The sequence below is a fragment of the Oncorhynchus clarkii genome, chromosome 19 (genome assembly GCF_045791955.1).
Source record: "Oncorhynchus clarkii lewisi isolate Uvic-CL-2024 chromosome 19, UVic_Ocla_1.0, whole genome shotgun sequence".
NCBI classification, from domain to species: Eukaryota; Metazoa; Chordata; class Actinopteri; order Salmoniformes; family Salmonidae; genus Oncorhynchus; species Oncorhynchus clarkii.
In genome coordinates, this window is record NC_092165.1 from 12,634,317 (window position 1) to 12,657,372 (window position 23,056).

At 40.1% G+C, this 23,056-nt stretch overlaps 2 protein-coding genes across 2 annotated transcripts in view; both read right to left on the reverse strand.

The window, feature by feature from the left end:
- The window catches only part of LOC139374729 (15-hydroxyprostaglandin dehydrogenase [NAD(+)]-like), a 31,260-nt gene extending 16,888 nt beyond the window's left edge, over positions 1-14,372 (reverse strand). Inside the window, exons 1-4 of the mRNA XM_071115846.1 lie at positions 14,009-14,372; positions 13,687-13,810; positions 12,067-12,173; positions 8,751-8,847 (exon numbers count right to left, since the gene is read on the reverse strand). Of these exons, the coding sequence (XP_070971947.1) occupies positions 8,751-8,847; positions 12,067-12,173; positions 13,687-13,810; positions 14,009-14,101 (421 nt within the window). The 5' untranslated portion in view covers positions 14,102-14,372. The remainder of the gene's footprint in view (positions 1-8,750; positions 8,848-12,066; positions 12,174-13,686; positions 13,811-14,008) is intronic.
- A 3,236-nt stretch (positions 14,373-17,608) lies between these two features.
- The window catches only part of LOC139374128 (glycine receptor subunit alpha-3-like), a 127,410-nt gene continuing 121,962 nt past the window's right edge, over positions 17,609-23,056 (reverse strand). The window contains exons 8-9 of the mRNA XM_071115127.1: positions 22,255-22,401; positions 17,609-18,163 (exon numbers count right to left, since the gene is read on the reverse strand). Coding sequence (XP_070971228.1) covers positions 17,843-18,163; positions 22,255-22,401 — 468 coding nt within the window. The 3' untranslated portion in view covers positions 17,609-17,842. The remainder of the gene's footprint in view (positions 18,164-22,254; positions 22,402-23,056) is intronic.

Below are 23,056 nucleotides of genomic sequence, written 5' to 3' on the forward strand. Positions count from 1 at the left end.
AGTCGCTCCTCCAGTCAGCTGTGTGGTTTGTGTGCTGCAAATCAATGAATTTGGGAAGGGTGTGCCTGGTTCGACCCGGGTGGGGTTCCGAGTACGCGAGTGCTCTGTGAATATCGATAACAACCAATTTGAAACCTCAAGTGGCATCTGCCTCGGCAGTGTCGTCCTGGTGGGAAAAGTAATCAATCGGTTTCAAATACCACACAATTGGGAGAGCCCTCTGGTACCAGGGATTAGCAACATCTGGACTCGTTTAGACACCGCTAGCAAAGGATACAGTGCTACTGTTTGCATAGTGTGTAGCAGGGTTGTTATTATGAACAAGTAGGGCATAACCTCTCGTGGGTAGAGCCTGTGTGGAGTGTTCGTTTGTTTGTTTGGTACGGTTGGTACCTCAGTTTGTGGTTGTGTCAGAGTGCGGGCCCGTAGGTGAACTATATGGTTCACTTTCATGTCTGGTCCATTACGGATCCTGTTGTCACGTTTTAGGTTGTTGGTTCACTTTTGTGACTGACTGTATTCCAACCCCCATGTCTAGACTGGAGTTGCTTACCAAGATGACACTGAATGTTCCTGAGTGGCCTAGTTTCAATTTTAATTTAAATCTGCTTGATTTATGGCAAGACTTGAAATGGCTGTCTAGCAAAGATCAACAACCAACTTGAGAGAGCTTGAAGAATGTTAAAAATAATAATGGGCAAATGTTGCACAATTCAGGTGTGCAAAGCTCTTGGAAATTTACCCAGAAAGACTCATAGCTGTAATCGCTGCCAAAGGTGATTCTAACATGTATTGTCAGAATCACCACATTGACATTAGGGTATTTACCACTTTGACATGAAAGTATTTTGTGTAGATCGTTGACCAAAAATGATAATTAAATCCATTTTAATCCCACTTTGTAACAACAAAATGTGGAAAAAGTCAAGAGGTGTGAAAACTTTCTGAAGGCCCTGTATCGGAATCACCCACAGGCATGGTTGGGGAATGTCTTGTTTTGGTTAGTAGCATGACTTTAACTTATTTGCTAGCGACAGCACTGAGGAATAGCATCTACAAGTAGCGTAATGATAGAATATGATGTTACCAGGTGCGCAGGGATGTGTTTACGCATCTATAAAATATTTGGATGATCTTGGACTCAGTACAACCATGTGGTTGTAAACTGGTTGAAATGATGTCATTTCAACCAGCTTTGCCTGTTGTGCTGGGACAACTTGAATCGGAAGCTTCTCTCTCTCCCTCTTCAAACTATTATTCAATGAGTAATGAGCGAGGAACGAGAGAGAAAGAAATGAAAAAGAGAAAGAAGTTGCTGAGACAGGGAAAAAAAAAAACTCAAAAACAATCACAGAAAGAAATGGGGCGGCAGGTAGCCTAGCGGTTAGAGAGTTGGACTACTAACCGAAAGGTTGCGAGATTGAATCCCAGAGCTGACAAAGGTAAAAATCTGTCGTTCTGCCCATGAACAAGGCAGTTAACCCACTGTTCCTAGGCCATCATTGAAAATAAGAATTTGCTCTTAACTGACTTGCCTAGTTAAATAAAAAATAAAAAAATCTACCTCAGCAGGAGAATGATTAACCTCCAGTCTCCAGTTAGGACAGTCAACTCAGTCGTCAGTCCAAAGTTCAGTTGGAGTTTGAATTCCAGCCCAGGATCTAAACAACCTACAATGGAACTATTTCACAACTCTCTCTTTAGTTGCTCAGTGTATGAGTTTGGGGATTAGGTCCAAACAACCACAAAATCCTGTCATCCAACATCATCTATCATCCAACACAGCCACAGAACTATATTTCACCAGAACCCCATGATGGATGTCAACACACAGACAATGCATTTGAATGAGCCCAATGGCGTCATATGTCAGAGTCATGCGTCTCGCTTGTGATAAACATGTAGTCTTCATTACATTTAGATTTATGACATCTGGGAGATTCTTGGCCCACGGTTGTGAACTGAGCCAGGTGATATTTCCTCCTTCTCTCTGCAGGCAAACCTTAGGGAAACTAACTTGGAGTTGACTGTGCTATTGTTTACCATGCAGGGTCTCAAAAGTAGAGATGAGGGGATAGATATACACTGTCAATGTAAAGCGTGTGACTGAATAGAGTCGCATGGAATATTTAGCAGAGAATCCATCTTGATACTAAACGGTTTGTGAATTGGCTGAGGGAGAATGGAGTTCAGGCATATCTGTGTCAAAGTGCAGACAGAGAGACAGACAGAGACAGAGAGAGACAGTTAGTGATAAAGGGAGGGAGAGAGAAAGAGAGAGAAGAGAAAGAGAAAAGAGAGAGAGAGACAACATAAATCACCAAATAAAAAAGGAGCGATTCCCAAACCTTCCATAACAAAGCCATCACCTACAGAGAGATGAACCTGGAGAAGAGTCCTCTAAGCAAGCTGGTCCTGGGGCTCTGTTCACAAGCTGACCTCAGAAAGCCCCAGGACAGCAACACAATTAGACCCAACCAAATCATGAGGAAATAAAAAGATAATTACTTGACACATTGGAAAGAATTTACAAGCATTACGCTACACTAACATCTGCTAACCATGTGTATGTGACCAATAAAATGTGATTTGATTTGAATTAACAAAAAAACAGAGCAAACTAGAATGCTATTTGGCCCTAAACGAGAGTACACTTGGGCAGAATACATGACCACTGTAACTGACACAAAATTAAGAAAAGCTTTGACTATGTACAGATTCAGTGAGCATATCCTTGCTATTGAGAAAGTCCGCCGTAGGCAGACATGGCTCTCAAGAGAAGACAGGCTATGTGTACAAAATGAGGTGGAAACTGAGCTGCACTTCCTAACCTCCTGCCAAATGTATGACCCCCTTAGAGATACATATTTCCCTCAGAGTACGCAGACCCACAAATTCCAAAACAAATCCAATTTTGATAAACTCCCATATCTATTGGGTGAAATACCAGTGTGCCATCACAGCAGCAAGATTTGTGACCTGATGCCACAAGAAAAGGGCAACCAGTGAAGAACAAACACCATTGTAAATACAACCCATATTGACTTTCCCTTTTGTACTTTAACTATTTGCACATTGTTACAACACTGTATATAATATGACATTTAGAATGTCTCTGTTCCTTTGGAACTTTTGTGAGTGTAATGTTTTCATTTTATATTTTCCATTTCACTTGATTTGGAAATGTTTCCCATACCAATAAACCTCTTTGAATTTAGAGAGCGAGAGAAAGAAAGAGAGAGAAAGAGAAAAGTCACCATCCTCCAGTTTATATACTGTTCTACTTTAATCAAACACAAGCAACTATGTTTTCAGCACTGATGTTTACATTCCAAAGGCCTGAGAACAGCCTCCCAACGATACAGTCTGTTTTCGGATCAAATGATTATAATTTCTTAGAGTTCGCACTGGAGATTTCAAGCACAACATTCTCCAGTTGTATTTACAACTGTTTTATTACTGAAACTTAATGTATTACCTATGTTATTGTCAAGTAGTATTTCAACAAGCAGACCCAAGTGAGATTTAGTTAATTAATTATTTTATTTAACCTTTATTTAACTAGGCAAGTCAGTTGAGAACAAATTCTTATTTACAATAACGGCCTACCGGGGTTAACTGCCTTGTTCAGGGGCAGAACGACAGATTTTTACCTTGTCAGCTTGGGGATTCGATCCAGCAACCTTTTGGTTACTGGCCCAATGTTCTAGGCTACCTGCCGCCCCAAGTTGGGCCCCCCGGGAAAATCATTTTAGTGGCCCCTGTGATATAAACATTACGTATTTACCTGATTTATTTTATATTAATGGTTAACAATTAATATTTAACTAATAGTAAGATATTTCTGTCCTACTAATGCTGTGTTTTTATGGTCTCCACTCTAGTTCTCTGCAGCTAATCTGGGCATATGGTCACTAGAGATGGCTTGAGCTGACAAATGAGTTAAACACTGTATTACATAGACAGGAATGCGTTTTACTAGAGATAGCTTAAGAGTATATCAATCTCTCATTGTCCCAAAATCCTTCTTGCATCTGGGAAACTAAGCCAGGGTGGGGTTAAGACAACAACCCCGTGCAGATAACGACCGGATGAACCCTTATGACGCCCCTTGGTTTGCATGGGCCATGACTAAGCATTCTGAACCAGCCATGACTAAGCATTCTTAGTGTCAGCTATATAAAGAACTCTGCATTTCTGTAAAGGTTTGGCTCTCAGGTTGACCAGTCTCATTATTGTAATAATTCAATCGATATTGAATAAAGATGATAGTTTGAAGAAATGACAAAGTTTCTCTCACTTGATTAGAATATTCCACGACCCCCCCACTCGACAGCATAGATAACAACGTACGTTTGAAAGTACATTTCCTCCTATTCTACCATTTTTTCATGACTTATGCCATGTAAATAATATATGAGTGAGAGTGGCCAACAAAATCAATGGGGGCCACCTGGAGGTCAGGGGCCCTGGGCACGGCCCCAGGATTCCCGGTTGGTATTCGGCCATGATTACTACAAGTTTAGATAGCTGGCTAGACTAACTTACCAATCCATTTTTATTTTGCTGACATGGCTAATTGAGTGACTGTCAGAGACGGACAAAACAAGAGACAAATTGACAAATTGATGCATAGCCAAATTTCGAACTTGCACCTTATATATTCTACTACTCTAACCTTTAACACTAAGATGAGACCACGACTGAGTAAAAAAAAAAAAAAAAAAAACACAGACAGATCATTCTTTATGGGGGGAGCATAAGCTTATGTCACTTATGCCTGGAACTGGCCCTCCGCAGACCAATAGATACATAGATACAATTATGTTGAAATTAGACAAGAGCACTTGACTCAAGTCCACGAGTACTATTGAATAAACTGTGGATCTTGGCACAGAAGTCACAACACCCCATGACCACCACAGCCCAGTGTGAGGCTTTGTCCACCTGTCTGGACTCCGCCCTCTGTCGGCATACATGTTAGTTCCCTGTGACCGCGTGTTCAAGAACCCAAAGGGGTCACGGGAAGGGAAATCTATGCTGCTTACCAGACCAGAGGTCTCATTTATCAACCATGCATAGGCACAAATCTGTGTGTAAACCATGCATTGAAAAACGTCCACGCAGTGTGAAATTGATCAATATGAACGTTTGCTTGAGAGTGTGTGTAAATGTACACACAGCCAGGACCAAGCGTACGCACAGGACCAAGTGGTGGATTAAGGAAACTGCTTGTCAAGCGTAGAATGGGGAAAATGTGTTGAAATTGTGAGAGTAATAATTAAATAATTTTTCAATTTTGATTGCATTTCCATTGGGAATTCATGAAACATCGCTTGGCACGCTATATAATTTGACCACATCAATGCATTGGTTACAATAATAATCAATATAAAGTACAGTAATTTGTTAAAATGAGAGGTACGTGTCAAAGTGAAACCATTGTTGACATTCTATAAGACTGAGATAATGGGAAATTGCATGAGAGACGGCTAACCTTGCTCTGTTGAAAGATTTGGCACACGCTGCATTTTGCAGAGAGCGAGTTTTTAGAGACAGGTGGCACATTTTCTGCATTAAGTACAGATTGGCTCATCAGATATTGTTACCAAAAAACAATCGTATAGGATTTTTGAGAAGATTTAAGACGTACTTTAAAAAGGCAAATGCATACCATTCCGGTACACATCCAAGTGCTATCCACCCTTTGGTTTTTGGCAACAGACACTTTTCAGGGGGGGCTTGCCGATCACAGTCCTCCATGAGCCAATATTTTCGATGCAATCATCAGCAAAACAAACGTTAACACATACAATTTCCATGCACCATCTCACAACAGGTGGGTTCCCAAACATGAAGGGAGCAATAGACGGCACCCACATCAGTATAACATCATCATCCTAAACCATTTCAACTATGTGAACAGAAATGGATGGATGGATGGCTTATTGGCAAGTGTTGCCTGCTCATTTGAAGTATATTTACCATTGCTAAGGCAACTTGAATTGTCCCAATGGTCCTTTTTTGTAGTTTTTTTCCCCTTTGTTTTTTTTGTGGTTGCGCCGTTGTATTTCATGGTACGGATTTCCCCCTCGGGCTTTAAAGGGAGGATTTTGACCATATATGGTTAATTAGGGTGTTTCAAAATGCAAACAGCCAAGGTTGTGCTACAGTACTGAGGCTGACAACAATTGATTATTACCAATGGTTATCTCCTACCAGTGTGGGTATGACGCTTGTAGAATTGTTTGATAAATCACTATTTTCCTATGAGTGCCACCATTCTAAATTCCATTTGTTAGTCCAAACCCCACCCAGCTGGTATTCAAGGCAGACTTGAGAAAACGCAGAAAGCATTTGAAAGATTTTGAATAGTATGTGAACCCAGGTGTGCTGCTTATATGAAAACAGATTTAGTGACACTTGACTGAGTCTCACAGTCAGTGGGCTGTCTGTCATGGCATTACTGTCTCCACTCCAACAAATCTCTCCCAATCCAACACAGCCCACCACACACCAAATTGAACCCCCCCGGATCAAGATGTAAGCCACTGAACCACAGACAGACATTCAGACAATTCTTGCACAAAGTGGTTGCGCTAGCTGACTCGGATTGCACTAATAACATGCTTTCTCAATCTTCACATGCTGCTGTGGAGAAAGATTGAAAAATGAGAAGTACTGTACTTGTTAGTTTGCTGACTGAGGCGATGGAACAGCCTTAACCTACCCCACTAAGCAAATAGTAGAGGCACACAGCAATGCTTATTGTCCACTGTGAAAACAGCATCAAACTCTAATCTATCAAGCGGTAATGTTGTAATGTTTGCTTTACACCTGTGTTATGTTGTGTTATGGTACACTGTGTAACCATATTGTACCAAAACAAAGGCTTGGGAATTTCAACAATAACAGTGAATCAGTCAATGTGGTTCTTTATAGCTGATGACCTGTGACATATTCCATTAGCTAGGGGTTGCTCACATCAGCTGAAAGCAACCGCATTGCCAAAGACATAGCTAGTCATTCCCACATCCACATACACCACTGTTTCCCTTTTTCTTATGTCTGTGAAGGCTTCAATGTACACTGCTCAAAAAAATAAAGGGAACACTAAAATAACACATCCTAGATCTGAATGAATGAAATATTCTTATTAAATACTTTTTTCTTTACATAGTTGAATGTGCTGACAACAAAATCACACAAAAATTATCAATGGAAATCAAATTTATCAACCCATGGAGGTCTGGATTTGGAGTCACACTCAAAATTAAAGTGGAAAACCACACTACAGGCTGATCCAACTTTGATGTAATGTCCTTAAATCAAGTCAAAATGAGGCTCAGTAGTGTGTGTGGCCTCCACGTGCCTGTATGACCTCCCTACAACGCCTGGGCATGCTCCTGATGAGGTGGCGGATGGTCTCCTGAGGGATCTCCTCCCAGACCTGGACTAAAGCATCCTCCAACTCCTGGACAGTCTGTGGTGAAACGTGGCGTTGGTGGATGGAGCGAGACATGATGTCCCAGATGTGCTCAATTGGATTCAGGTCTGGGGAACGGGTGGGCCAGTCCATAGCATCAATGCCTTCCTCTTGCAGGAACTGCTGACACACTCCAGCCACATGACGTCTAGCATTGTCTTACATTAGGAGGAACCCAGGGCCAACAGCACCAGCATATGGTCTCACAAGGGGGCTGAGGATCTCATCTCGGTACCTAATGGCAGTCAGGCTACCTCTGGCGAGCACATGGAGGGCTGTGCGGCCCCGCAAAGAAATGCCACCCCACACCATAACTGACCCACCGCCAAACCGGTCATGCTGGAGGATGTTGCAGGCAGCAGAACGTTCTCCACGGCATCCCCTGACTCTGTCACGTCAGTCACATGTGCTCAGTGTGAACCTGCTTTCATCTGTGAAGAGCACAGGGCGCCAGTGGCGAATTTGCCAATCTTGGTGTTCTCTGGCAAATGCCAAACGTCCTGCACGGTGTTGGGCTGTAAGCACAACCCCCACCTGTGGACGTCGGGCCCTCATACCACCCTCATGGAGTCTGTTTCTGACCGGTTGAGCAGACACATGCACATTTGTGGCCAGCTGGAGGTCATTTTGCAGGGCTCTGGCAGTGCTCCTCCTGCTCCTTCTTGCACAAAGGTGGAGGTAGCGGTCCTGCTGCTGGGTTGTTGCCCTCCTACGGCCTCCTGATGTACTGGCCTGTCTCCTGGTAGCGCCTCCATGCTCTGGACACTACGCTGACAGACACAGCAAACCTTCTTGCCACAGCTCGCATTGATGTGCCATCCTGGATGAGCTGCACTACCTGAGCCACTTGTGTGGGTTGTAGACTCCGTCTCATGCTACCGCTAGAGTGAAAGCACCGCCAGCATTCAAAAGTGACCAAAACATCTGCCAGGAAGCATAGGAACTGAGAAGTGGTCTGTGGTCACCACCTGCAGAACCACTCCTTTATTGGGGGTGTCTTGCTAATTGCCTATAATTTCCACCTGTTGTCTATTCCATTTGCACAACATGTGAAATTTATTGTCAATCAGTGTTGCTTCCTAAGTGGACAGTTTGATTTCACAGAAGTGTGATTGACTTGGAGTTACATTGTGTTGTTTAAGTGTTCCCTTTATTTTTTTGAGCAGTGTATATACGTGCAGCATACAATACAGTACATACAATACAGTATTGACGTGCAGCGTGCGGTACATAAAGTATTGATGCATGTAGGTAGCAGCATTACCTGCCATGGATGAGACATTGATGATGACTCCTCCTTCTTTTCCATACTCTTTGCTCATATGATCCAGAGCCAGGTAAGTTCCCTTGATGACTGATGTCTATGGAGAGAAACAAGAGGGCTTGCGTTTCAATATCCAACACATACAACAGTCACACTCTTTTGCTCTTAATCAGCCTGTGGTAGAACTCTTCACTGATGTCATGTAATGTGAACTAGGTTCAACTACAGCATCATGTAATATAATGTAAACTAGTCTAAACTACAGCATTGTGTAATATAATGTGAACTAGGTTCAATTACAGCATCATGTAATATAATGTATACTAGGCTAAACTACAGCATTGTGTAATATAATGTAAACTAGTCTAAACTACAGCATTGTGTAATATAATGTAAACTAGTCTAAACTACAGCATCATGTAATATAATGTAAACTAGTCTAAACTACAGCATCGTGTAATATAATGTGAACTAGGCTAAACTACAGAATCGTGTAATATAATGTGAACTAGGCTAAACTACAGCATTGTGTAATATAATGTAAACTAGTCTAAACTACAGCATCGTGTAATATAATGTGAACTAGGCTAAACTACAGAATCGTGTAATATAATGTAAACTAGTCTAAACTACAGCATAATGTAATATAATGTGAACTAGGCTAAACTACAGCATCATGTAATATAATGTGAACTAGTCTAAACTACAGCATCGTGTAATATAATGTGAACTAGGCTAAACTACAGCATCATGTAATATAATGTGAACTAGTCTAAACTACTGCATTGTCTAATATAATGTAAACTAGTCTAAACTACAGCATCATGTAATATAATGTAAACTAGGCTAAACTACAGCATCGTGTAATATAATGTAAACTAGTCTAAACTACAGCATCGTGTAATATAATGTAAACTAGTCTAAACTACAGCATTGTCTAATATAATGTAAACTAGGCTAAACTACAGCATCATGTAATATAATCTAGGCTAAACTACAGCATCATGTAATATAATGTAAACTAGGCTAAACTACAGCATCATGTAATATAATGTGAACTAGGCTAAACTACAGCATCATGTAATATAATGTGAACTAGGCTAAACTACAGCATCATGTAATATAATGTGAACTAGTCTAAACTACTGCATTGTCTAATATAATGTAAACTAGTCTAAACTACAGCATCATGTAATATAATGTAAACTAGGCTAAACTACAGCATCGTGTAATATAATGTAAACTAGTCTAAACTACAGCATCGTGTAATATAATGTAAACTAGTCTAAACTACAGCATTGTCTAATATAATGTAAACTAGGCTAAACTACAGCATCATGTAATATAATCTAGGCTAAACTACAGCATCATGTAATATAATGTAAACTAGTCTAAACTACAGCATCATGTAATATAATGTGAACTAGGCTAAACTACAGCATTGTGTAATATAATGTAAACTAGTCTAAACTACAGCATCATGTAATATAATGTAAACTAGTCTAAACTACAGCATCGTGTAATATAATGTGAACTAGGCTAAACTACAGAATCGTGTAATATAATGTGAACTAGGCTAAACTACAGCATTGTGTAATATAATGTAAACTAGTCTAAACTACAGCATCGTGTAATATAATGTGAACTAGGCTAAACTACAGCATCGTGTAATATAATGTGAACTAGGCTAAACTACAGCATCATGTAATATAATGTGAACTAGTCTAAACTACAGCATTGTGTAATATAATGTAAACTAGTCTAAACTACAGCATTGTGTAATATAATGTGAACTAGGTTCAATTACAGCATCATGTAATATAATGTATACTAGGCCAAACTACAGCATTGTGTAATATAATGTAAACTAGGCTAAACTACAGCATCATGTAATATAATCTAGGCTAAACTACAGCATAATGTAATATAATGTAAACTAGGCTAAACTACAGCATCATGTAATAGAATGTGAACTAGGCTAAACTACAGGATCATGTAATATAATGTGAACTAGTCTAAACTACAGCATCATGTAATATAATGTAAACTAGGCTAAACTACAGCATTGTGTAGTATAATGTGAACTAGGCTAAACTACAGAATCGTGTAATATAATGTGAACTAGGCTAAACTACAGAATCGTGTAATATAATGTGAACTAGTCTAAACTACAGAATCGTGTAATATAATGTGAACTAGGCTAAACTACAGAATCGTGTAATATAATGTGAACTAGGCTAAACTACAGGATCATGTAATATAATGTGAACTAGTCTAAACTACAGCATCATGTAATATAATGTAAACTAGGCTAAACTACAGCATTGTGTAGTATAATGTGAACTAGGCTAAACTACAGAATCGTGTAATATAATGTGAACTAGGCTAAACTACAGAATCGTGTAATATAATGTGAACTAGTCTAAACTACAGCATCGTGTAATATAATGTAAACTAGTCTAAACTACAGCATTGTGTAATATAATGTAAACTAGGGTAAACTACAGCATTGTGTAAAATAATGTAAACTAGTCTAAACTACAGCATTGTGTAATATAATGTAAACTAGGCTAAACTACAGCATCATGTAATATAATGTAAACTAGGCTAAACTACAGCATCATGTAATATAATCTAGGCTAAACTACAGCATCATGTAATATAATGTAAACTAGGCTAAACTACAGCATCATGTAATATAATCTAGGCTAAACTACAGCATCATGTAATATAATGTAAAATAGGCTAAACAACAGCATCATGTAATATAATCTAGGCTAAACTACAGCATCATGTAATTTAATGTAAACTAGGCTAAACTCCAGCATCATGTAATATAATCTAGGCTAATCTACAGCATAATGTAATATAATCTAGGCTAACCTACAGCATCATGTAATATAATCTAGGCTAACCTACAGCATAATGTAATATAATCTAGGCTAACCTACAGCATCATGTAATATAATCTAGGCTAACCTACAGCATCATGTAATATAATCTAGGCTAACCTACAGCATCATGTAATATAATCTAGGCTAACCTACAGCATCATGTAATATAATCTAGGCTAACCTACAGCATAATGTAATATAATCTAGGCTAACCTACAGCATCATGTAATATAATCTAGGCTAACCTACAGCATAATGTAAGATTGATTTTGCAGTTAGTCAAGTAACAGATTGTTTTGGAAAAATAGATTTTCACAAACTATCTCAATGACAAGACATTCAATGACAAAAAATACATTCAATCTAACATTTACTGGTGTTAGTCACACACACACAGTGACACCCACACCCACCCCTCTTACCAGATTTACTTCAATGGTCTTCTCCCAGTCCTTCTCATTGTTGATGCCAGCATTGTTGACAACAATGTCCAATCTTCCAAACCGGTCGACTGTACTTTGAAAAGCGTCTGCAATATGAAAGAAGAGTCCAACACTTAGGTTGATTAACTATAGATGAACCCCTACAAGAAGAACACTACCAGTCCTTACGAGATGGACATTTTGTCAAGAACATTGCATCTTTATTTACATCCAAACTATCATTTCGATCCTATATCAAAGAAGAACATCTAGCTCTTAGATTGATTATACAGGCTATATTCACTACAAGAACACTGCATCTTTGTCTATCTAAGTAATAAACAAGTACATCTAAACAATTATCTAAGCCACAAAAAACTGCAGTATAACAGGTATTCACCAGCACCTGCCTTTCAGCTGAAAACATTCCACAAGAAAACATTCAATTAAAAAAAATGATTTAATAATAATCACCTTAACCAAGGTAGGAGCAACAAGTCAAGTACGGTGCTTTTAAAAAATATATATTTTATTTAACCTTTATTTATACAGGTTTTTTCTCATTGAGATAATATCTCTTTTCCAAGAGAGACCTGGCCTTACTTTAACAACAAATGTCTAACAAATATCCAGTCTTACAAGACTAAATAGACTGTGTCGACGTTTAAGATTCAGTCGTGCACTGACAGTGTTCAGTGTTGGTTGAATGGACTCTTATAAGCACAGATATGTAGGTAAGAACATTCCAATGTCTTTTGCCTGGGGCGTTTTGGAAATCATGTCAAAAGTAACTAATTCATTTTCACACAATGAAAGTCTGTTTCAGGGGTGAATGATGTCTTAAAATAGGTAGGCCTAAGGCCTAAAGGTGATCGAACATGAGAATATTCAGAATTATAAACCACTGCGCAGCATGAAATAAAATGGACTATTATGCATTTAGGCAAAATGCTAAAGTTAGACTAGGCATATAGCTATACTTAATTTTTTTTTTAGGTTAGGCTAATAACTATAATAACCTCTAAAGAAAAAATAGCAGTACCATAGTAAAGTTGCAATTACCTTTGCCTAGTCAGATTGTTACCATGGTTACCCCATGGACACAACAGTATCTTCTTTACATGCTAGAATGTTGAATAACATTACATGTACTTTTACTTTAACACTAGCCATCAGACTGGTCCTTTTTACCGTAAGGAAGCGGCGATAAAATGTCCATAGGAATATATAATCAAACCAACTTTTCAAACCGCTGGTAGTGTGTTCAGATGTTTATCACCTGAAACATGCTCACACGATGTAAATACATGCAAGCGATGTATGCATACTTTCCGAGCTCGTACACGTGTTTATATTGTTTTGTGCATGCGCCAGGTGATAGAAAGCAGTACCAGCGCTTGAAACTGTATGTGTAATAATACTTTCCTGTGGATATTTTTTGTCAAATTCCTAACGACAAACCGCACAAACAACTGGCAGAGTAGCCTAAACTGAAATACAATTGCATTAAACATTCTGGATTGTAGAGCTTGTGAGAGGAAATGTTCAAAATAAATTAACTGCATTCATCTCAGACTTTGAACCAGAAGTATCACCGTTTTATGGTCAAGCAACCATTACCTTTAAGTTTCAATCTGTCCGTCACGTCACACTGAATGAAAATGCAGTTCCCATCTCCAAACTCTCCATCTAAAATCTTCTTGCATTCCTCTCCGACACTTTGATTCAAGTCAACAAGTGCAACCTGCGGGTATAAAATCAGAACATATACAAAACTATGTACAAATATTTAAAGAGGTTCTTGTGCAACACAGTTGGTTTTGGCTCCATTACAACCACGATAGGTTGGTACAAGCGCCGCGCGTAAAATGCGTAAAGTAACCAAAACCACCGTCCATTTACGGGCGACAACAGGCTAATAACTTTATATATAAACACCAACCTTTGCTTCATTCTTCAGAAGGCTTTCTGCGACGGCTCTACCGATACCTTGGGCTCCGCCCGTAACTAGAGCCACTTTACCTCGCAGAGTCATCTTTTACGCTTCATCTGGCTGCGACACGCCGCGCTGCTTTATGTAGGCTCCTATATCATCTGGTACATTAGTTGTCAGAAAAGGGGCGTGTGGTGTATGTAGCGCTAAATAAACACACGGCGGATAATTACGCCGTCTCGTCTTTCACCTTTTTAATATTCCAAACCGACCTCCTAATGAGATAGTCCTGCAGTAGAAGCTCACTACTGGCATTATATAATTACATATTGCTCAATTTAATATGTTCTCTGTGACTGGCAACAAACAGCATGAGGGAATATCTACTGCTATGCTCTTCATATTGGGCAACCATGCAGTGACGTCATAAAGCTCGCTATTGGCAGGCCTACAGTCTGTTTTGAAAGGCAATAGTTTAACGTTAGATTGGGAATGCATTTTTATAACGTTGAGATATAGACCTACAGTATATGGTATCCCTTTATTTGACCATTTGCCTCCGTCAAGAGGCCTGAAACAACCACCGGAGCAGCCACTGCCTCTGTTCACCCCGCTAACATCCAGAAGGCGATGTCAGTACAGGTGCATCAAAGCCATCAGACTGTTAACTAGCCATCACTAGCTGGCTACAGTACCACCCAGGTTACTCAACCCTGCACCTTCGAGCTGCTGCCCTGTGTACATAGTCATGGAATCACTTGTCACTTTAATAATGGAACACTAGTCACTTTAATAATGTTAACCTACTCTTTTACTCATTTTATGTGTATACATTATACTTTATTTTGGTCAATGCCCCCCCCCCTCCAAAATTGCTTGTCCTAAGATGTATATATTTATTCATTTAATTATTTTACTTTTTAGATTTGTGTGTACTGTTGTGAATTGTTAGACACTACTGCACTGTTGGAGCTAGGAACCAACTCTGTGTGATCCTCTGAACTGATACCGTAACAAAGACACAAAATGACAAAATCTTCATTTAGAAATGTAACCTTTTTTTTTCTCAATCTTTTTGTTTCTCTCCAAAGGACCTTTATTAGATTTATGAAAAGTATTTACAGATGTACATTATACTGGGAAAAAAAAGCACATGTGTTCTTCTCATCATCACAGCAGCAACTAAAACACAGGTCAAACACAAGTTCAAAAATAAATCTATTGACATTGAATTCAGTTCATGCATCTAACATTTAATAATACTGTCATTTTTTTGGTACAAAATAAAGTATTTAAATACACTTGCAATAGAAATGTACATGAAACATATATTAATTCATCATTCACATTGTGTATAACTGTGTCAAATACTAATAGTGGTATTAAGTGGTATTCAAATCTGTAGAACTATATGAAAGCTTTGTCACTTTATGAAGGAATGTGGAAGTATAGATATGTTTTTACTACCAAAAGTATATGGCACAGTATCTCTTCAGAGATTTAATCAGTAGTTGTTTTTAAATAGTGTAAAATTCTGGAAATGCCTTACCAAATATCTTTCAAAAAACATCACAACAGTCTTGGAGTACAAGAACCCATCAACCATCTAGAAAAAGGAGAGGAGATTGATATATTGCATGTATGTATCCATAAATATATTTATTTTATTGTCTTCTCCATTATGAGTCAGCTTAAAATTGGGTCAGGTCTTTACACTGCAGTTTTATACTGTCTCTGTGTGTCATCAGGTTTGATCAAACACAAGAATAGGATACGACTGAATCATTGTCCATTTGTCCGATATTCTGATAATTTGTCTGTTCATTGTCTGTTGTTGATAATAATTTCAGTATATCAACATACCGTACAAAGTAAACAACCCCTCATTTCTATAATTATTTTTTAAAATATAGTTAAATAAAATGTTACTTCAACATAACAATTACAATCTATTCTAAATTCTTTCTTCAACTTTATACATGCACTTTTACCCCCCAACTTATGGAGAGTGTGAATTCCTTTCATTTAAAAGTCATATATCCCATACATGTAACTATTCAAATATTGGTACTCTGGATACTGAACTTAGATCAGTTATAACTTAATTGTGATGGTGCTCCCCAGGGTTGTGTACTGCGACCAACACAAGTTTCTGAGTGATATGCTCAGTGACACCAGAGCAATGGTAATTCATGATCAAATAAAGATTATATTGAAAGGCAAGTTGTAAACCAAGAAGTGAAAGGCCTGATTCAGGCTGTGTATAGTATTATGGCTATATACTGTTAAAGTAACTGCCCAGTGAAAATCTCCCTTTTAAAAGTTCATATTCTGTTAACTAATTTCCATATAATGTTGCTGGCTCATCCTACACTTGTACGTGACCAAAGCATACATTGGAGAAGAAAAAAAAACACTTCAAAAACCCCACCTCAAACTTGTATCTCAAACAGACCGTTTAAAAAAACGCTTGCCATTTCCTCATAGAACATGTCATCTCCCTGATCAGCGGTCTACTTAAGTTAATATTGTTATACGCCCACACCATTCTGTTGTTGGGGTACGTTCACACACTTCAAACACAGAAAACCGGCTTTTTAAAAAAAACATACTTCATTAAAAACATTAAACAAAGAAAACAATTTCACTCCCATCGTAAGAAATTATAGGTCATGCTTAATTGAAATCTGAAAAAAACTTGGCAGTTACTTTAATGATATCCTCAGCCTTCCAAATTCACAGTGGGGATTCATGGCGACTACATCGGTATCAAATCTCTCTTTTTATATTCTATTTTCATGTTGTTCATTTAGTTTTTCTCAGTAGGTTACCTCTTTGGTCGATCCTTTGTTAGCTTGTGTTGAGATTTAAGGTGGATGCTTTCACATATTTTGACCCCTGTTTGACTTGAGTGTTTCGGCAGTGGTTTGTTTGACCGAGTGAACGGAACAGTGAATCATCATTTTGTGGAAATAAGGAAATGAAGGAAACGAAGGTGAGAAAAAAAACATGTTAACACCGTAGTTGAGTTTGTGCTGAGCGTGGACCTGGGGAGTTGAATCACTCAACAAAGTCACAAAGAGGTTAATTACGTTTCTGTACGTGATGAGTAACACTAGGGACGGGACATTTAACCCACAATAGTGAGTTGGAAATGTGTCAAAGTGGCAGCTTTTTATGTCTGAGAATTATAACAAACATCTGATGGTTATAATAAAGATACACTATAATCTGGTGGAAAATCTACAAAGGACTTGAGTGTACTGGAAGTTTTCACTTGTTTACCAGTGTTGTATGGAAACTGTACTGTAATAGAACATTGGCAGTAAAGCTGTAAGACACAAGTGTGTGTGTGTGTGTGTGTGTGTGTGTGTGTGTGTGTGTGTGTGTGTGTGTTCGTGACAGAGGGTTTGCAGAGGTGAATAAAAGCATTGCTCCTGTTCTGACTGCACATTGTGTGGGATGGTGAAGTGGGACTCGTCCGATACTCCAAACTGGTTTCCAGTTGCATAGTGAGCACGATGTCTGTCCTCTCTTGTTGTTGTTGGGTGATACGGACATAACTCTGCTCTGTAAATACTCAGTTCATCTCCCGAGTGTAAGTCATCTCCTTAATCCTCTTTTTTAAAACCTTGGCAGGGCTTTGTTTTGGAACCCCAGGTAGTTGGTGAACTGCCAAATGTTAATGTGAAACAGTTCCCACATTGTAAGGAGGGACCGGGGTCTACTTTCCCCATGTGTCATTGTACTGTACTGTACTGTAATGTACCCTACTGTACTGTACTGTAATGTACCCTACTGTACTGTACTGTACTGAACCCTACTGTACTGCAGTGTTCTGTACTAGTCCTTGTGCACATCCTCAGCCCGGAGAATCTTGTACAGGACCCAGTAGAAAATGTTAAAAAACAGGAAGGCCAGGGGGAAACCCGCCCGCGATACCGTGTCGATCTTCTTGGCGCGGTCGATGAACAGCTTTCTCATCTCTTCGTGGCTCTTGGCGGCCGGGTCCTTCTTGGGCTGCTGGGCGGGCTGGGGCCCCGTGGCGCCCGGGGTGGTGGCGGCGTTGTTGGTGGCCTTGGGGATGGTGCCGTCCTTGACCGCCGCGCCGCCACCGCCAGTCGTGGCGGTGAAGCTGAGGCGGCTCTCCCTCACGTCGTCGTCCTGCGAACAGGAAAGGCAGGAGTCAGTTAGATAGGGGTCAGAGTTCAAGGATGAATGAACTCCCCGAACGGGAACGGACACTCCCCCGATGGACGGCCTTGATGTGCTCCAGAGAGGGACACTGAAATGTCATCCCTCTCTCTCCATTGATCTTGCTCTCCCTCCTTCTCTCTTAACCATGGGGGATCGCTTGCCATAGCAACAGCAGCAGCAGCAATATGACAGGCTGACTAAGTCTCCCAGCCAAGTACACTTCAGTCTCCCTCCTGCTAACACTCCAAATAAACTTGACTTCAACTAAACTTCCGCCTTTGACTTCATGTTGAGTCAATGCCTATTCTCCCTAACGCAATAAATCTATCAAAGTGCAACATGAACAGGGAGTGATTTGTGCGTCATGAGACCTTGCTTAAAACCTCTAGTCTATTATTGTTTTTATAACCCATAATGCCTCTGGTGTTATCCTAGGACACAGCCCTCTCTCTTTCAAACCTACTCATTGCTGTACCCTTTACAGTTGTCACCACTCAAGCGTCTCCCTGGCCTTTTCCCTCAAATGTCAAAACTAGGGTTGAAAAAAGGGTTCAGAACTGGAAATTCTCTTTAAAAAGCAATTGAGATCATATGAATGAAGGGGTTATTACCGTTGGCCTACACACAAACAAAGCCCTGCATGTGATAGTTTTGTTTGATATGCCCAATATGGAAATGATTTAAATGGAATGAAAACAGCATCAATATGAGTTGAGCAATAGTTTTTCCACGAGCAAAATGCACAATGAACAACAAATGATATGTTGACGTGGGGGAAGAATAGGAAAGCAGGAAATGCAATTTCTTTCGAAATGCATTTGAATAGGGAAATAAAAACAAACAGCAACACCAACTGAAAGGAACAAGGAACTGGGAGTGAAAACAGGGAGTGTGTGTGTGTGACAAGTTGACAACAGGCCATTATGACATTAAACAAATGATGAAGAATAATGGAATGCCATTTGTGTAATGAAGAATGTCACAGAGTCAATGAGTCACTACACCAGCTCTGTGTGTCACATTATGCTTAAAGGGATACTTTGGGAATTTGGCAATGAAGTCCTTTATCTACTTCCCAAGAGTCAGGTGAACTCGATACTATTTTTATGCCTCTGCGTGCAGTTTGAAGGAAGTTGCTACCGTAACTGGCGTTAGCACAATAACTAGACTTCTATGGCAACGTTTAGCATGCTAGCTTTAACCATAGGCGTCCAGTCAGTAGTTAGCATTGGCTCGCAAAACCTCCAACTTCCTTCATACTGGATGCAGAGATATAAAAATGTGATCCACAAGGTCATCTGACTCCAGGGAAGATTTAATTGCCACACATTTTTACAACATATTCTCTTTGACAAAATACTGTAAAGAAAAAAAAATAATAATTATGTTTCTATGCTGTCTTTGTGTAGCTCTCATACTTAGGTGTGTATAGTTCTCATACTTAGGTGTGTATAGTTCTCATACTTAGGTGTGAAAATGAATATGAATATGGAGAGAACACCGACAACGACAAACAGCAGAGGAACAGCACACAACTGGAAAGAAAGAAACACAAACATACAAACTTATGACCAGATGGAGTGTGGGGTTCTAATAGCTGGGTTCTAATGTTCTTTACCCTGTCAGAGGAATTGTAGATGTGGCCCATAGATCCATATATGGGCGTATCGTTGTTTCTCAAACCATTAATACGACTCAATGACTCAGCCAGCTCATTGGGATCAATGGAGTGATCCTCATCACCATTCTTTCATCACGGGAGAAGCATGCAAACGGAAAAGATAAACAAACAAACAAAGCACTAAAATGATTATGAGAATCATGCAATATAGAGGAATTCACTGTGGATATGCATGAACCACTGTGGACATGCCTGAAACACTGTGGACATGCCTGAAACGCCATGGACATGCCTGAAACGCCGTGGACATGCCTGAAACACTGTGGACATGCCTGAAAAGCCGTGGACATGCCTGAAACACTGTGGACATGCCTGAAACACTGTGGACATGCCTGAAACACTGTGGACATGCCTGAAACACCGTGGACATGCCTGAAACGCTGTGGACATGACTGAAACCCTGTGGATATGCCAGAAACACATGAAAATAGACAAGAACATCAAACAAGAAGGTGAATCAAAACGAATGTTGTGCCATGCTTTAAGAAACTGGGATAGGTGAAATTGAACATAACATAATTGTTTTGTGTGTGTGTTGGTATTTGACTTCTAGATAAGCTGGTTACCACAAGTTAGTTAGAGAAAGGCTGAGCCCTGCATGTTTGAATTGACAATGACCCCTATCCACTTACTACACTTCAGAGTGACTTTTTCCTCCTCTTGGTTACAAGCAGTGTTCATTCATCTTTATCTCATCGTGTTCTATCTCAATTTCCCTCCATCTCTTTGATTTGATTGGCCTGAGTATTCCCTTGGTAAAATCCACACAGTATAAAGCAAGCGGACTCTTCCCCTGGTACAGAGAGAGGCAGTCTTTTTTTTGTATGTCTCCATTTTATATTCATGGATGAGGGAGAGGAAGAAACACAGACATCAGCCAAATGTTCAGACACTGACTCGTTCTGTCCTTCAGGAAGCTTTGTAGTAAACATGTCGAAGTAAACATTGGAAGTTTTATCCTTGGTGCACGTCAGGTTGGTGTAGTAACAGTATATGGCCACAGGGGAGCAGTGTTGACTGGATGGATGGTAGAACGTTGCACCTGTTGGGGAAGTTGCTTTGCTGGTGTGCCTCAACTTTTTCTTTGTGTCAAACAAGGCCATGTTGTTTTGCCTAGTCCGAATACAAAGATTATGCTAATTTTCTATGGTCTACTTTCATGGGTAAGAATTTGACCGCAACTGAATTGCCTGGATAAATAGCTTCAATAACCTAAATAAGCAAGCCTTTTGACCATAGAGACATGATATATCTGACCCAGGCCCAGAGTCCAGGCTAGGGCCCGATTTAGTGACAGACAGCGTATAATTGGACTTTTCCGTCTTAATCTTTTAAAATGTCCAAAAGGCCAGAAACCCAATTAACCACAGAGTCAAGGCCACTAAGCCGCCCCGACATCCGTCAAGTCACATTTTTGGCCGACTAATTCCCAGAGCTCCTCTGTCAACCTCATCTTTTGACATTTCTCAACATCCTCAGACAGTCTTCAGACAACATTTCATGTCACACTGCTTGTTTCATGGACTTTGACACAACTAGTTATGGTTCGCTACAGTGCTACAAGCTCTTTACATTAGCAATCCAATATAGTACAATCTGTGGTATAAACTCTCAACATATACACTAAGTGGACAGAAAATTAGGAACACCTGCTCTTTCCAGGACAGACTGACCAGGTGAATCCAGGTGAAAGCTATGATCCCTTATTGATGTCTCTTGTTAAATCCACTTCAATCAGTGTAGATGAAGGGGAGGAGACGGGTTAAAGAAGGATTTTTAAGCCTTGAGACAACTGAGACATGGATTGTGTATGTGTGCCAAGGGAAAAGATGGGCAAGGCAAAATCTTTAAGTGACTTTGAACAGGGTGTGGTAGTAGGTGCCAGGTGCAATGGTTTGTGTCAAGAAATGCAACCCTGCTAGGTTTTTCACACTCAACAGTTTCCCGTGCGTATCAAGAATGGTCCACCACCCGAAGGACATCCAGACAACTTGACACAGTGGTGGGAAGCATTGAAGTCAACATGGGCCATCATCCCTGTGGAACGCTTTTGCCACCTTGTAGAGTCACAACGAATTGAGGCTGTTCTGAGGGAAAAAGGGGAAGGTGTTCCTAATGTTTGGTATACTCAGTGTACATGTACTGTTTGTCTGAGAAGGATATATCTGTGAAGGATAGAATTGCTTGTTTCATTGTTTGTTAGGTGCTAAAGCATTGAGATATGAGTTATTCATTAGTGCTTTGTGACCACTTACTTCAGCCTCAGAGCTCCTTAAGGAACCACACCATAACGGCAATATGCAGTCATTGTTGCACGGAGTTGTTTGTTCACGCTCTGATTCGAAGAACGTGTTCTAGATTGGTCTGTAAACGTTACCTTCTTCTTCGTTCTCCGCGGGCGGAGTCTTAAGAGTTCCTTGTGTTGCCTGGAGACAAAGTTCACGGCGGCGTACTCGAGCAGAGCGGAGAATACGAAGAGCAGACACACCGCCATCCAGATGTCGATGGCCTTCACATAGGACACCTACAACACCAGAGAGACAAAGTCACAGTCACACAGTCAGAGAGCAGAGACAGACCGACAGACATAGACAAAGTCACAGTCACACAGTCAGAGAGCAGAGACAGACAGAGACAAAGTCACAGTCACACAGTCAGAGAGCAGAGACAGACAGAGACAAAGTCACAGTCACACAGTCAGAGAGCAGAGACAGACGGAGACAAAGTCACAGTCACACAGTCAGAGAGCAGAGACAGACAGAGACAAAGTCACAGTCACACAGTCAGAGAGCAGAGACAGACAGAGACAAAGTCACAGTCACACAGTCAGAGAGCAGAGACAGACAGAGACAAAGTCACAGTCACACAGTCAGAGAGCAGAGACAGACAGAGACAAAGTCACAGTCACACAGTCAGAGAGCAGAGACAGACAGAGACAAAGTCACAGTCACACATTTAGAGACAGACAGAGACAAAGTCAGTCACACAGTCAGAGACAGACAGAGACAAAGTCACAGTCACACAGTCAGAGACAGACAGAGACAAAGTCAGTCACACAGTCAGAGAGCAGAGACAGACCGACAGACGGAGACAAAGTCACAGTCACACAGTCAGAGAGCAGAGACAGACAGAGACAAAGTCACAGTCACACAGTCAGAGAAAAGAGACAGACCGACGAA